Source organism: Rattus norvegicus, chromosome 3 (genome assembly GCF_021556685.1).
Source record: "Rattus norvegicus strain SHRSP/BbbUtx chromosome 3, alternate assembly SHRSP_T2T, whole genome shotgun sequence".
NCBI lineage: Eukaryota > Metazoa > Chordata > Mammalia > Rodentia > Muridae > Rattus > Rattus norvegicus.
Genome location: NC_141536.1, coordinates 20,710,174 through 20,724,928, shown reverse-complemented (window position 1 = coordinate 20,724,928; position 14,755 = coordinate 20,710,174). Strand labels below are relative to the sequence as shown.

Here is a 14,755-nt window from a genome sequence, read left to right as displayed (position 1 = left end):
CCCACCACCACTCAGCTTAACAAAGATTTTTAAAAATAGGTTAATTTAGGGGGCTGCAGAGATGACCTATTCAGAGTGACATTTGCTGTTAAGAGCGAGTGTTATTCTTGTTGTTTCTTAACATCAATCAGGCTAAATGGCTAACAACCTGTAACTCCAGATCCGGAGGGATTTGATGTTTCTGGCCTTTGCATGTGTTTGCATTTAAATGCATATACTTTTTCTACTCACATACACATAATTAATAAAATTCTAAAAATTTTCAAAGTTTTTTTTTAAAATGTGAATCTCTGTAAGTGTATTTGTGAACAAATGTGGCATGTGGATGGATGCTCATGGAAACAAGAAGAGGCATTGGATTCCCCTGGAGTTGAAATTATAAAGCATTGTGAGCTATCCAACATGGGTGCTGGGAACTGAATTTAGGTCCTTTGCAAGAGTAGGAGGCTCTCTTTAAATGCGGAATTCTTTCCAATAGAACTTTCAAATTATGACTTTGCCACTTTCTTACTTATATTGTGGGTAATTACTTTTTTTTTTTAAACTTATTTGGGAGTTTTGACTAGTTAAGAACTAGCAACCTTGTCTCAGCCTCACACATTTTGGGATGATACATGGTTATTTTCCACCATACTTGGCTGTTGTGGATAATTTTGTCTTGTCTTCTCTCTCCTCCTGTTCCCCCTCCCTCCTTTTAGTTTTAGTTTAGTTGTGTGTGTGTGTGTGTGTGTTTTGTTAGTAAACTGGTGCCTATGGAACCAGAAGGGCACCAGATCCTCTGGACTGGAATTATAGGTGAGCTAGCTGCCTTATGGGATTATGGGAACTGAATTTTAAGTCCTCTGAAAGAGCAGTTAGTACTCTTAAAACCACTGGGCCATCTCGCTAAACCCCATTATTATTATAAAAATCTCTGAGTTTGGGTCTGTGAAAATTAAAAGTCCTCTTAATTTTGTGAAGATTAATGTGTTCAGTCTGTTTACAATAATGCCAAGTACATAGTAAACCAATAGTATTCTACTTAATGTGTTATTATTATTGTAATTAAGTGCTCATTAATTCATTCCATTGCCTACAACATGGGGAATCACAAATCTAGGACTAGCAGAATGTATAAAGGATACATATTTTAACCAAATTTTATTTTCATCTTTGTACCTAATGTGGAGTGTAATACCATGTAATTGGATTAACTGTAAATAGTGATGTAATTGTAAATAACCACTTAGAGTCTTTCCATACTACATTGGCATCTCTTTTAAAAAATAATTTATTATTAATTTATAGGCATTGGTGTTTTGCCTGCCTGTATGTCTGTGTGAGGGTGTCATATTCCCTAGATCTGGAGTTATAGACATTTGTGAGCTGTTATGTAGGTACTAGGAATTGAATCCAGGTCTTTTGCAATAGCAGCCAGTACTCTTTTTTTTTTTTGGAGCTGGGGACCGAACCCAGGGCCTTGTGCTTGCTAGGCAAACGCTCTACCACTGAGCTAAATCCCCAACCCCTCAGCCAGTACTCTTAACCTCTGAGCTATCTTTCTAGTTCCATTGGCATTTTAAAATTGCATACTATATATCATTTCTAGCTTACATTTCAGTTAATTATTTTGGAGATAATAATAAAGAAAACATTCCACGTTAATCCTTAGTGATCTTATGTGGTTACATGCATGTAGTGGATCATTATCTTAAAACAGATGCTTTTCTCTTTTTCTTTTTTCAATACAGTGTTTTTTCTGTGTAGCCGTAGTTGTCCTGGAACCCACTCTAGACTAGGTTCACTTCGAACTCAGAGATCTGCCTGCCTTTGCCTCCCGAGTGCTAGTTGTGCTCCACTACTGCTTGGCCTTTTTTCAGTGTTAATTGACCTTGATATTTTATATTTTAAAAATTATGGTACCAGTATGAAAAAGTGACTGGGACTAATGATACAGTGTAGTAGTAGAGTATTTGCTTAACACACAAGAAGCACTTGGTTAAAGATTATTTCTTCATCCGTACGGTTTATTCACACTTGGACAACTTTTGAAATGGTAAGAGACTGTTTCTCAGTTTAAGTCCAACTTTGTAAACTTTTTCTTTAGCCCCTCCATTTGTAGCTGACATCTATGTGTCATGATCTTTATATGTTGCCTCATTTGCAATTCCTTCATCAATCAGGTTCTTTTCATAAAAATCTAGATAGCTTCTGACTGGCACATATGACTTAGAAGTACTGTCAGAAACTGCACCCATTTAATATAGAATATATTATATGTTCAGTGAGCCTTCATCATTGTTTTTAAGAGAAAAGACAGATACTGATACAAAACCAACTTGTTCTGTCACCATTATCATCATCTGCTGCCTTGATACTATATCCTTTTGATAGGTGTCACCTGCCTTTCCAGGCCTAAAACAACTCATCTCAGTTCTGAACACAAAGATCTCCTTCCCTCCTTCTTGCTTTGCCTGCCTTCCTTTCTCCCTTTCTTCTTTGTCTCCCTCTTCCCTCTCTATGGGTCTTTTTCACTCTACTTATCTTTATGTTGCCAGGGAATCTTTGGGATGGGCAAGCTGTTTAACTGAGCTATGTACTCTTTGCCGGAAACTTTTGAATGGAATATTCATGCACACATGGATTTGGAGAGAGAACTATAAGTGTAAGGAATTCCTCCATCAAAATTTAGAAATTTTAGTATAGTCTAACTTTTTTTTTTTTAGTTCTTTTTTTCCGGAGCTGGGGACCGAACCCAGGGCCTTGCGCTTCCTAGGCAAGCGCTCTACCATTGAGCTAAATCCCCAACCCCAGTATAGTCTAACTTTAAAAAATATCACATTTATTTATTGTATATGTTTATGCATGTACATGTATATATTAGGTCATATCTGTGGAAGATAGCTTTTGGGAGTTGTTGGTCTCCTTCCACCATGTGGGTTCCAAAGATGGATTCAGGTTGTCAGGCTGTCTGCAAACACCTTTACCTGCTGAGCCATCGTATAATCTCACTCTATAATTTTATGAATGAAGAAATTGAGACTCCAAGAAGTTGGGTTTTGTTTAGAACTACTAGCTCATTCCTCAACTGTAGCTAGAATGAAACCTCACTACAAATCTGTTGCTTTTACATTAATTATATAGTCGGTCATATTTTTCTTTTGCTTATATCTGACAGTATTCAACTTTTTTTCCTCTCTTGTGGCTTTTCATGGATTCCTAGTAGTGCTAACCTTGTGATTTATGTCATAATTCATTTTAAAAGGGGCTTGGGGAAAGGCTGGGGTATCATACTGACACATGAGCTGGAGATAGACTGAGTTGTCCTGAAAAGGTCTCTGTCTTTTCTGACCCAGATTCACAGCTTTTAACCTGATGAGCAGTGCTGGCAAGGGGAGTGATTGCTGACAAGAGCTGGAAGTTAAGTTGTATTATTGAATGGTCTAATAACATTTCTTAATATTCAGTACTTTTGTATAAATGAAACCTTTTTTGTCAAGGTGTAAACAAAATAATTCTTTCTTTTAAATTGCTAATTTAGCCTTATTGCAGTTCTTGAGTCATTTTTGCAAAGCTGCCTAATTAAGAGAGATATTTGTATTTATTTCATCTTCAGATAGTTTGTCATGCTGTTCTGCAGAATGCCAGCAGAAGATTTTTTGAGAATTAATACTGTTGGCTTGTTTACCAAGATGTCCGGAATAAGTGTGATGCATCAGGTGCAGGGGACAGTTAATACTGTAGCACTGAACTGTTTGTCGACACATACTCTTTTTCTTTTGGTCAGAATTTTCACAGAATCTTGTAAATTCTAAAGGCAATCTCATGACCTATATCCCAGCTTTTTAATGAGAAGAAACAGGTGCTGTGGCTTACACAGTTAAGTTGCTGTTTCATGCTCAGGTATAGTTTAAAGGAAAAGATGTCAAGTTGAGCTTTTAAAGATTCTTATGCAAAATTAAATGCACACTTGTTCTTTCATATACTTCTGGAAACATTTGATATGAACTCAGGATTCTAGAGACATCAGTTGCAGGGATGGCTCTGCCAGCAACACATTGTGGTTGTAGAAAGGCCATTGAAAATGTTTGTGTATCTGTGCTTTCATATTATAAAATACACTTATGCTATTTATTTTTTCCCACTACTTTTCAGTACTTTTGTGGGCACTAAATACAGTGCCATATAAGAAAATACTTTGATAAATTCTAATTTTTCCTTTGTGCCAGGAACTATTATAGTGGTAGAAAACAAGTAAACAATAAAGCTTTCATGTACCAATGATATATCTGTTTGAGACTAATACAGCAGATGTATGTTGAAGGGTGATTTTATTGTCTGTAGTTAAGGAGTTGAGCTTATGATAATGTGCTTTTGAGCAAATTGCTGAGACAATGGAGGATGGAATTACATGGTTACAAAGGATAAACTACTAGCAAAGATACCTGTCTGAGGGTAGGAACCATTAGCAGAGATTGCACTGTGGATATAACACAGCAAGTGAGGATAGTGACAGGAGGCAAAAATGGGGAGTCAGACCTCTGGAGATTGATAGCTTTAATTATTAACAAGTGTTTACTCTGATATATGAAGCAGCTGTTAGAAAGTTTTAAGCAGAGCCATGCCATAGCTTAATTTGAGATTTTAAAAGAAGCAACTTTGTGCTCAGAACAAATACTATGTGGGAACTTAAGACAGGTTGGAACCAATAGTATAGTTCAGATGAGGGATTTTGGTGGTGGAAGATGCGATTGCTAGGATTTTAGAGAGCCAGAAGGTAACGATGAAAGGATTTGTTGATGAATCAGATGTGGAATGTGGAAGGAAGAGAAGAGTTATGGATTATTTCTTTGTTTTTATCCTGAGCAGTTAGAGGGATGGAGTTGTTGAGTAGCTGTCACCAAGAAGTGACAAGAGAAAGAGGGAGGAGGAGGAGGAGGAGGAGGAGGAGGAGGAGGAGGAGGAGGAGTTATTGAGGCCTAAGATAGGAGAAATGGACTCTGTTGTGTTTGTAGAGTTGTTTGGGACACTAAACTGTTTACTAGGCATCCAGACTTCTCTGTTTATGTGCTTGTCTTGGAGTCTAAAACTTGGGTTGATAGAAATTTTGGAGGCTTTAGTGTACAAATGGCATTTACAGGACTCTAGCCGCTGGGTTCTGAGACACCTGCTGGGTTATTACTCTATTGGGAGAAGCATATCAGGTATCCTGCATATCAAATATTTACATGATTCATTACAGTAGCAAAATTACATTTACCAAGTAGCAACAAAATAATTTTATGGTTGGGGACACCACAAAATAAGGAATTGTATTAAAGGGCAGAAGCATTAGGAAAGTTGAGAACCATTGACTCAAAGGTTTTAAAGATAAGACAGAATAGTTTATAAAGTTGGGAGAAAAATAGAGTGACTGACTGGTATCTTGGATGGAAGAAGGATGATGCTAAGGGATGAAAAGTGAGACAAGTAAGGGACAGTCTATTCTGTCACCTGTTGCTGAAATGTCAACCAAGAGAATTAAATCATTTATAGCACTGAACATTATGCAAATTCTAGGGGATCATGGCCAGACCTGTTTGTAGAAGTACTGTGGCTACAAGTTGATTGGGGTGGATTTTAGAGGAACATGAAGGGAGGAAAAAGTCAAAAGTATAAGCTCAAAAAATTGGGCCCTTAAAAGGGGAAGAGAAAAATTGGTTTGTAGCTATAACCATGCAAGAGGGCAAGATTTGTGAAATTTTCATTGTAAAGATGGGTGCCATTATGATGTGGAATTGCTGATAGAAGGTGGTCCAATAGAAAATGGAAGGGGTTGGGGATTTAGCTCAGTGGTAGAGCGCTTGCCTAGGAAGCGCAAGGCCCTGGGTTCGGTCCCCAGCTCCGAAAAAAAAGAACCAAAAAAAAAAAAAAAAAAAAAAAAAAAAAAGAAAGTGGAGAAAATGACAGGAGTGTTAGGCTCATTTTGTAGACACAAAAGGATGGAAACTAGTAGGGTTGAAGTTCAGAAGGTTGTATTAGGAGTGGAGGCAGTTCATAACACTAGGAAGAAAGGGAAAAAATACATGGTTTAAAAAGTACTGCTTCTGGGCATGTGGAATGAAATAGGAAGCAGGGTAACTTGTTAAATGCAGGATGGTAGGAAGAGGTTTCCATGTTCAAGAGAAGAGATGAAGAAACAATTAAGAGTGAGAAAGTTCAGCTATCCAAAACCCATATAGTAGAAGGAGAGATTCAACTCTGGCTTTCCGATGTGTGCTGTGGGATGTGTACACTTTCCTTTCCCCTTTACACAAAATAAAAATTAATAAAAATAACAAGTGAAAAAGTTGAACATTTAGCTTTTTTCAGTAAGATTCTTGTTTGCCAATTAGCTGGGGGAAGTCCTTGAACACTGGAGCATATCTTAGAGCCCCAGGTTGCTGGTAACCACCAAAGATCTTGTTTTTCCTAATACCAGGATAGTACAATAGGAAACTTAGCATTTTATTTAAAAAACAAAAACAAAAACAAAAAACAACTCCAGCTTGCTTACTTTGGATATATAATAAATATAAAAAGTCCAAAATTATATTTCTCTGTCTCTGTCTCTGTGTGTATATCTCTCTGTGTGTGTGTGTATGTGTGTGTGTGTGCCCATGTATGTACACATGTACATATATGTGTGTATCCATGAAGGCCAGAAGAGGGCATGGAATTCTCTGGAGCTGGAGTTACTTGTGGGTAAGCTGCCGGATGTGGGTACCGGGACCTGAATTCCTCAGTCTTACTTTAAGAAGAGCCAGTGCTTGGAGCCATTTCTCCAGCCACAGATTTAGCTTTTTTAAATACCCCCTGGGGTATAGCACCACCTGTTTGAGGGGAATTTTTCTTATTGAGTCTTTGAAAGTTAAAACTTATTGCTAAAACACCCACTAGTAGCCAGACAGTGGTGGCACATGCATTTCTTACTAGCTTGCTGGTGAGACTCCTGTTCTTCCCATTTTTAGCTGCCTAAGGTTACTGTCAGCTTAGAGGGTTGGATTTAACCAGGCTTGCTATTTTGTCAGGCGAGGAAAGGAATTGCTGATGTGAGTTTCAAATGATGATTATAAAAATTGAATTGGGTAAGGTTAGGAGTGAGGGTATGAAAAGGGAGGAAGAACTGTGGAAAAAAAATGGTAGCCATGTTAGATTATACGTCCTGACTTAGTGAGGAGTAGTTATGTAAAATAGGAAAGAAAATGAGGACAGGATTTTAGAATAACAGGCTAGACTTTTAGAAGGGCCATCTTTGTGTTTTTTAAATTCCGAGATTTGTGACAAGAATAGAGTTGAATATGTATCAACGAATTACTAAATATTATCCTGGGGCAGCGAGAAGAGGTTTCAGAGAACTTATCTAAGTCAAACAATGTGATTTGTACTGATGGAGGATGGGTCAAAAGTTTTCTGAAGGCACTATGGGTAATGCTGTCCTTCAAATTCATCCTTTGAATGATTGTAGCATTCTCTAAGGAAAGATAACTAGATCTTAGGAGTCCCCCAAGTATAAGATGTACCTAGGTATTATGAAGATAGAGGTGCAAGCAATTTTAGTTAAAATCCAGCAATAGAAGTGTCATAAAAGAATTTAAAAGGTTTTTGGAAGAAACACCTTATATTGTCAGGAATTACTTAAATTTATGGAAAAACAGATTTGATGTAAATCTGAATTTATCTGTTCCCTGTATGGCCTGGAACTACAGCAGTATGAGAAGTGGTGGGTAGAGAATTTTGTAAGCATTCCATCATAAAAGACCTTGGTTAGATGCCATTCTTACTGAGTGGATCCCAGTTACTTAGGAAATGAAAAGTCATTGAAGTTTTGAAGAGACACCTGAGGTTTTCCAAGCATGGACTGAAGTGTTGGAATTGAGTAGTATAGAAGACTGAATTCCTGTTTATGGTAAAACTACTTTATTTGATAGTATATAGGGCTTCCAAAGAGTTATCTTTGAATTGATAGACATCCATAGTTGGAAACAGACTAAAATTTGGGTTTAAGCCATGTGTTTTTGTATATACACTTTGTTTTCAATTAGCAATAATCGCGCCTCGGATAAACCTCATTGGCTAAGATACTGCCACTGCGCAAAGCTTTGTGTACACTTTGTAATCTTTGTACTTGGTATGCTGAGGCAGGAGAACCAAAGACCTGGACCAGGACCAGGAAACTGTATAAGGAGACCACACTTATCCACATACTTCAGGAATTCCATTCATCTGCTGCATTCATTGTCTTCCTTTTAGATCTTGAGTGTTCTATGTTTTCTTTACTTGATTTTCTGAGCAGTACAGTTCACATTTTTCCTTTCTACTTCTTAGTTCACCCCCACCCCCATAATTCTATCTTGTCTCCTTTCTTGCCCACTCATTAGTATACCCACTTTTGTGGAACCTTCTGGTTTCACTGAAAACTGCCACGTTTACTAATTTTGACTTCTTAAATCTGTGTCCATATCCAGCTTGCTTACTTTGGATATATAATAAATATCCCAAAGTATGTCCAAAATTATATTTCTGATTTTACCCTAAATTCTATGCTTCTTGCACATTATGTGCAAGCTAGTTGCACAGGTCAGAGCCTTTGAAGTTGAAGAAAAAAGTTAGGCTTAACATGTCCAGAGTGTTTCCTTGTCATTATTTCCTAAACAATACAGTATAATAAAGATTTATAAGGCATCTCTTATTAGATATTGAAATGATCTAGAAGTGATTTAAAGTGTATGAGTGCTGTGTATAGGTCATTTATACCCTATATCACTTTATCCTTGGGACTCTAATGTCTGTGGCTTTTGTTATTAAGGCAGTGTTTCCTGGAAACAATTCCCTAAAACTGAGAAGTCACTGTACTGCTAGACTGATCAATAAGTCTCAGAAGTGGTCTTCTCTTCCCATTTTCTGTCCTCCACAAGATTATTTAAAAAAAAAAAAAGCTATGTGCATGTATGTATTGTGCCTTTGTATTTATGTGTATTACATATTTGCAGGACCCCCTGGAGGCCAGAGGATATCAGATCTCCTGAAACTGGAATTACAGATGGTTGTGAGCCATCTGCTGTGGATTCTGGGAACCAAATCCAGGGTGAACTTCTGAGCCATCTGTCCAGACATCAAAGAGCTTTTTATAACAGGAATCATAGCTTGTCATTTCTCATGCTTAAAACTCTATACTACACACAGACACACAGACACACACACAGACACACAGACACAGACACACACACAGACACACACAGACACACACAGACACACACAGACACACACAGACACAGACACACACAGACACACACAGACACACACAGACACACACAGACACACACACACACACACACACACACAGTCTTTGGAGAGGACTCCCTATTAGGACAGACTGATCATGACTCAGATTTGCCATATACTTGGTGATGGTTTCTTTTTTTTTTTTTCCTTTTTCTTTTTTTTGGAGCTGGGGACCGAACCCAGGGCCTTGCGCTTCCTAGGCAAGCGCTCTACCACTGAGCTAAATCCCCAACCCCGGTTTCTATTTTTTTAAAGACAAGGTCCTACTATGTAGCTCAGGTGTCCCTGAACTCTCTGTGTCAAACCTGAGTGTCAGGATTATAAGTTTTTATGTTTATACTACCATACCCAGCTGTCTTTATTTGATGCGTCTTTTGGAGGGGAGTGGGCAGAATTTTGCTGTATAACCCTGGCTGAAATTTGCTATGTAGACTAGGCTGGCCTTAATTTAAACTCATGGATGATCTTCTTGGATCTGTCTCCTGATTGTTGGGACCTGGCTGGCACATTGTACTTTTATATGACCAGTACACTGAGTTTTTAAAAGCTTGTTTGTTTTTTTTTTTTTTGTTTGGTTTTTTTTTTGTTTGTTTGTTTGTTTTTTCAAGACAGGGTTTCTCTGTATCTCTGGCTGTCCTGGAACTCATTCTGTAGACCAGGTCTACATAGGATCCACTTGCCTCTGTCTCAAGTACTGTGATTTAAAGGCATGTGCCACCACTGCCTGACAAAACTTGATATTTTGTGATGTGAAAATTAGAAATTTCAGTGTTCATAAAATCTAATTGGAATACAGCTATTGATTCATGTTTTCTGTACTCCCACTTGTACTATGTAGAGTCGAGTAGCTGAAAAATTAGTCTGAAAATCATAAAATGTTAACTCTTTTAAACATATTTGCTAACTTTTGTCCTGTATGTTCCAACTGTGACTACCTACATAATCCCTGAAAACCTTGTTTGGTGCTGCCTTTTTTTGTGCAGCCTGATGGTTGTGTTTTGTGTTTCTGAATGTTCCTGCTTGTTCAGTCCTTTTTGAGTTTCTACACTTTCTAGCATTCTGCTTTAATTACTTATTTTTATATTTGTCATTTTCAGTTTTCTTCCTTTGAACTTGGTACATGGGCAACAACTGGTTCGTTTTGTCTTTTTTTTGACATGTTTCTAAATTCTCAGGAGAGTGCTTGGGTTATAGATGATCCATAAATATTTGTTGAAATTTATTGACATGTTGATGCTTCCTTAAAGCAAAATATATCACTGGCTGAAAGTTGTTCAGTCAAATGTAGAAAGGTGTGCCAAGTATTGGAAAAGGCGAGAGACTATTTTAGGGAAGGAATATACTTTCTTGACCTCTTTTGTGATGTGAAGATCTTTATCTGTTTTGCTCATTGGTTCATTGGCTTGTATGGTGTATTTCAGATTAGCATGGCAGCCTTTGCTGTACTTTGTTCATATTGTTAATTCAGAAAGGACCTTTAGGCTTCTGTCCAGTGTTGTAATGGAATTAAGCCTTCATATCATTAGAGGAAAAGTTTTGCTTTGTCTGTTTGGTGGAGAATGCAGCTGGATTTTTAAAAATAAGTAAGTGAAAAAACCAGAGTTTGCACAGGACACGCCAAGACTAAGTTCTCAACACAAGGGGATTTTTATTTTTTATTTTATTTTCCTTTTTGCCCCAGAGAGATGAAGACGGGCTAGGAGACAAGGGAGAGGAGAGAAAAGGGGTAAGGGAGAAAGAAGGGGATAAGGGATATTTATATTTGCTCTAAGGAATGCAAAAGACTATTTCTGGATGGAGAGGACACAGACATGGTTCATAGGCAAATGAAAGTTTATAAAGAAAAAAAGGGAAACAATGTGTTAGGAATAGCTGGTTTGTTTTGGTTGGGCATATTAATTAGATGAGCCAAAGTGGGACTGGACTTAACACTTTGATAGCTGGACCTTGATAGCCTTAGGACTAAGGAAGGGGAGTGGCCAAATAGAGGAATAGACCTAGGTAGACTAGGTTTTAGGAATGTAATCTGTTTAGCAAGGCAGAGAGAATGCGGGAAGGGCTAGGTCTGCTTGTACCTTGTCATGTTCTGTATTGAGCTATAACTTACAGATTTTAAAAAAGTGTTTATTCTTAATCATGCCTTCAAGGAGGAAAATTACTGATATTTGTATCCTCTGTACACTAATATCATACAGAAACTTAATGTTTCTGTCTAGAAAATTTAATTTTTTAAGAGTTGATAATAAATTTGTGCGCATTTGCTCTTTGGTGTTCTGAGTTGATTCATTTTTGTATTTTCTACCAAACATAACATACCAAGTACAAATTAATCAATAAACATGAGTCTTATATAAATTGATACTTTTTCTTTCTTTCTTTCTTTTTTTTTTCTTTTTCTTTTTTTTTTTTTTTTTCCGGAGCTGAGGACTGAACCCAGGGCCTTGCGCTTTCTAGGCAAGCGCTCTACCACTGAGCTAAATCCCCAACCCTAAATTGATACTTTTAATTAATCAATGAGACATCTCTGTGTAGTCCTGGATTTTTTTTTTCTGTCTCAGTGTACTAAATATAATTTGACTTTATATAAAAAAATATTTATGTGTATGGGTGTTTTGCCTGAGAGTATGTCTGTGCATCATGATCATGTATGGTGCTAATGGAGGCCAGAAAAGTGCATTGGATCCTCTGGAAGTAGAGTTATAGATGGTTGTGAGCTACTATACGGGTGCTGGGAATTGAACCCAGATCCTTTGAAAAGGTAGCCAGTGCCCTTATCTGTTAATCTATCTTGTCTCTCCTAATGCCATTTTCCCCTTAAAATCATACTGATAAAGTGAGGCAAAAACCTTGGAGATTCTATCAAATGCACCCAATCTTTTGACATTGTGACATGTTCTGATTTACACAGTTTATGCTTGAAAATGAAACCATACTATTGGAGTCATGAAAAAAATTCACTAAATTTTAATGTTTTAAAGGAAGTTCATGGCTATTTGTTGGGCTTCAATTGTAGCTATCACAGGCTGTATGTTACCCATGTAGACATGCCTGTAAGATGGTTCCTTGTATCTGGTTAGTGATGTGACTTCAGTTTTATATTTTATTTCATTTATAAACTGAAGTTGAGTGAGATTTGTAAGTTCATTTTATGCCCTCCCCCAATATGATCTTATAGATAATGCTTTTATTCTGAGTTACTGTGTTATGTTGTCAAACGTGAAGTTCTCAGAGGTTCTCGTGCATGCAGAGCAGTTGTTCTTTGTGCAGGTTAACTGGCAAGTCTATGGTCAGGATTCTGTTTTTTTGTATGTGTGTATCTTTGTGTCTGCCGTGTGTGTGTGTGTGTGTGTGTGTGTGTGTGTGTGTGTGTGTATGTGTGTGTCGATCTGTCTGTCTGTCTGAATTTTTAAGTCTGGGACATGAATAATAATACAGGTAAAGGGCATGCTTAAGGATTTTTATGGAGTTAAGGGGACAGAGTTAGAAAGCCAGTCCTAATTAATTCTAAAAACAAAGGGTAAACATATATGCTAACATGAACTGTCAGTCTAATGACAGTATTAAGTGGAAAAGCATCATGGTAAATCAGTGGTATTGCCGCCACTTTATGCATGAATTTTCATGTAGGTCAGACAAAGTACCGATTTTTAATTGTAAATTTGATTAAGGTTAGTTGAAGCATTGTTACCATCAGTAGCAGTATTGCCTTTCTAGATGGTTTCCCTTGTAAGTAATACATTTGTCAAGGAGAGCTAAGGAATCTAGTTGCCACACTGTAACTGCCAGGAAAGTTGCTTTTCTGCTGGTATCACTTTGACTTTTAGACCTAGGCCAAATTTTGTTTGCAATAATGTAATTACTTTAAAAAAAAAAAAAGAGTAAAGGAGCTTAAGAGATGACTTAGTGGCTAAGAACAAGTATTGTTTTTCCAGAGAAAATATGTTCAGTTCCTATCATCTACATAGTTTGGAACTACTTATAACTCCAGCTCTATCTTCTGGCTTCCTTGAGTACCCACATAAGCGCATGGGCGCACACATACACACACAAAAATACAAGAAAAAAAAAAAGAGATATAGTGATTTTTTTTCTGTAAAGTTTTTTTTTTTAATTTAAGTCAACATGGATCATATTTATGGGTTCCATATTTAGATTTGAAACTAACTGTACACAATTTGAACATTTGTTTTTCTTTTATTTTTTTGCAGGTGCTTTCCAGAGAGCAATTTTCAAACATCTTTGCTTATATTTGACATTGAGCAGTCAGGGGATTCAGGCATATGAGGAGGTACTGTTACCCAAAACAGTGTCTAGTGAAGACGACAAGAAAGAGAGAAAAGGATCGTAAAAAGAAGCTAAAATACCATAGGAAACCATGGTGAGTGATGACTTTTATCTTTTAGTTATAAATGATTATATAATGTAAAATTGCAAATGTTAAAAGTGAGAGTACGAGAAACCTTAGATAAATATGGTTGTTCTTCTGTTAAAGAGAAGATTGGAGGGAGCTGGGGATCACATGGTGATTCACAACCATTTGTAACTCTAGTTCCAAAAGATCCAGTGTTCTCTTCTGGTTTCCTTGGCAGAGCACCTATATACAAAATTGATACGAAACAAATCTTTAAAAAAAGGATTAGAAACCACGTTGTTGGAGCCCTATGCTAATATATGCTATAACTCATTAGTAACAAAGAGAAGGAATGCTTGTTAATACTTTATAATAAAACTGGCATTAACAAGCCAACAAAAGTTCAGTAATCATGATCTTAAAATTAATTAAGTTCTACTGGACTTTTACATGAAATTCAGAATTTTTTCTCATGAAAATTAGATTATTTGTATGGGGCCTTTTCTGGTGACATGAATGATAGAGAAGTTTCTATAGCAGGTTTGACTCGAAAGGTACTTTTAACATGCTTTTAGGATAATAGAATTATTCGTTGGATATTCTAAGGAGTGTTAAAGTGAATAACAAGGAAGGCTTTTTTTTGTGAGACTTTGAACTCATGGTAGTAGATGAGGTTATTATCTCTGGTATTTTGGTCTTTTAAATTTTTAATTTATTTTTTTTTGACCCAATTGATAAGATATAATTGCCCACCTAAACATACAAAGCCCAGTACCATCCATCCCTTAAGAACATTAATAGCAACATTAATAGAACATTAATAAATACAGAGTGGAATCTTGATGTCACCTGCCATGGCTTCTCTTCCTGTCTCTCTCCTTTTTTCTGTTCAATCTCCTCCTCTTCCTTCAAACTTCTCTCCCACCCATCCTTTCTCCTCCAATGACAGGCCTCCTATCTTTTTTTTTCTTTTCTTTTTTTTTCTTTTTTTCAGAGCTGGGGACCAAACCCAGGGCCTTGTGCTTGCTAGGCAAGCGCTCTACCACTGAGCTAAATCCCCAGCCCCGACAGGCCTCCTATCTTGTACCTGCCTCTCACCTGTATTTTACAAATTCAAAGGAG

At 37.0% G+C, this 14,755-nt stretch overlaps 1 protein-coding gene and 1 pseudogene across 11 annotated transcripts in view; one reads left to right on the top strand and one right to left on the bottom strand.

Annotated features, from left to right (window-relative positions):
• The window catches only part of Strbp (spermatid perinuclear RNA binding protein), a 166,357-nt gene that overhangs the window by 40,596 nt on the left and 111,006 nt on the right, over positions 1–14,755 (top strand). For all 11 annotated transcript variants that reach the window (XR_015683443.1, XR_015683444.1, XR_015683441.1 and 8 more), the window contains 1 exon segment: positions 13,491–13,660. Coding sequence is in view for 7 of the 11 variants with exons in the window: in NM_001429554.1 (NP_001416483.1) it covers positions 13,658–13,660 (3 nt within the window). In the remaining 4 variants the exon portion in view is untranslated.
• On the bottom strand, positions 7,970–8,099 carry U4l1 (U4 spliceosomal RNA like 1; annotated as a pseudogene).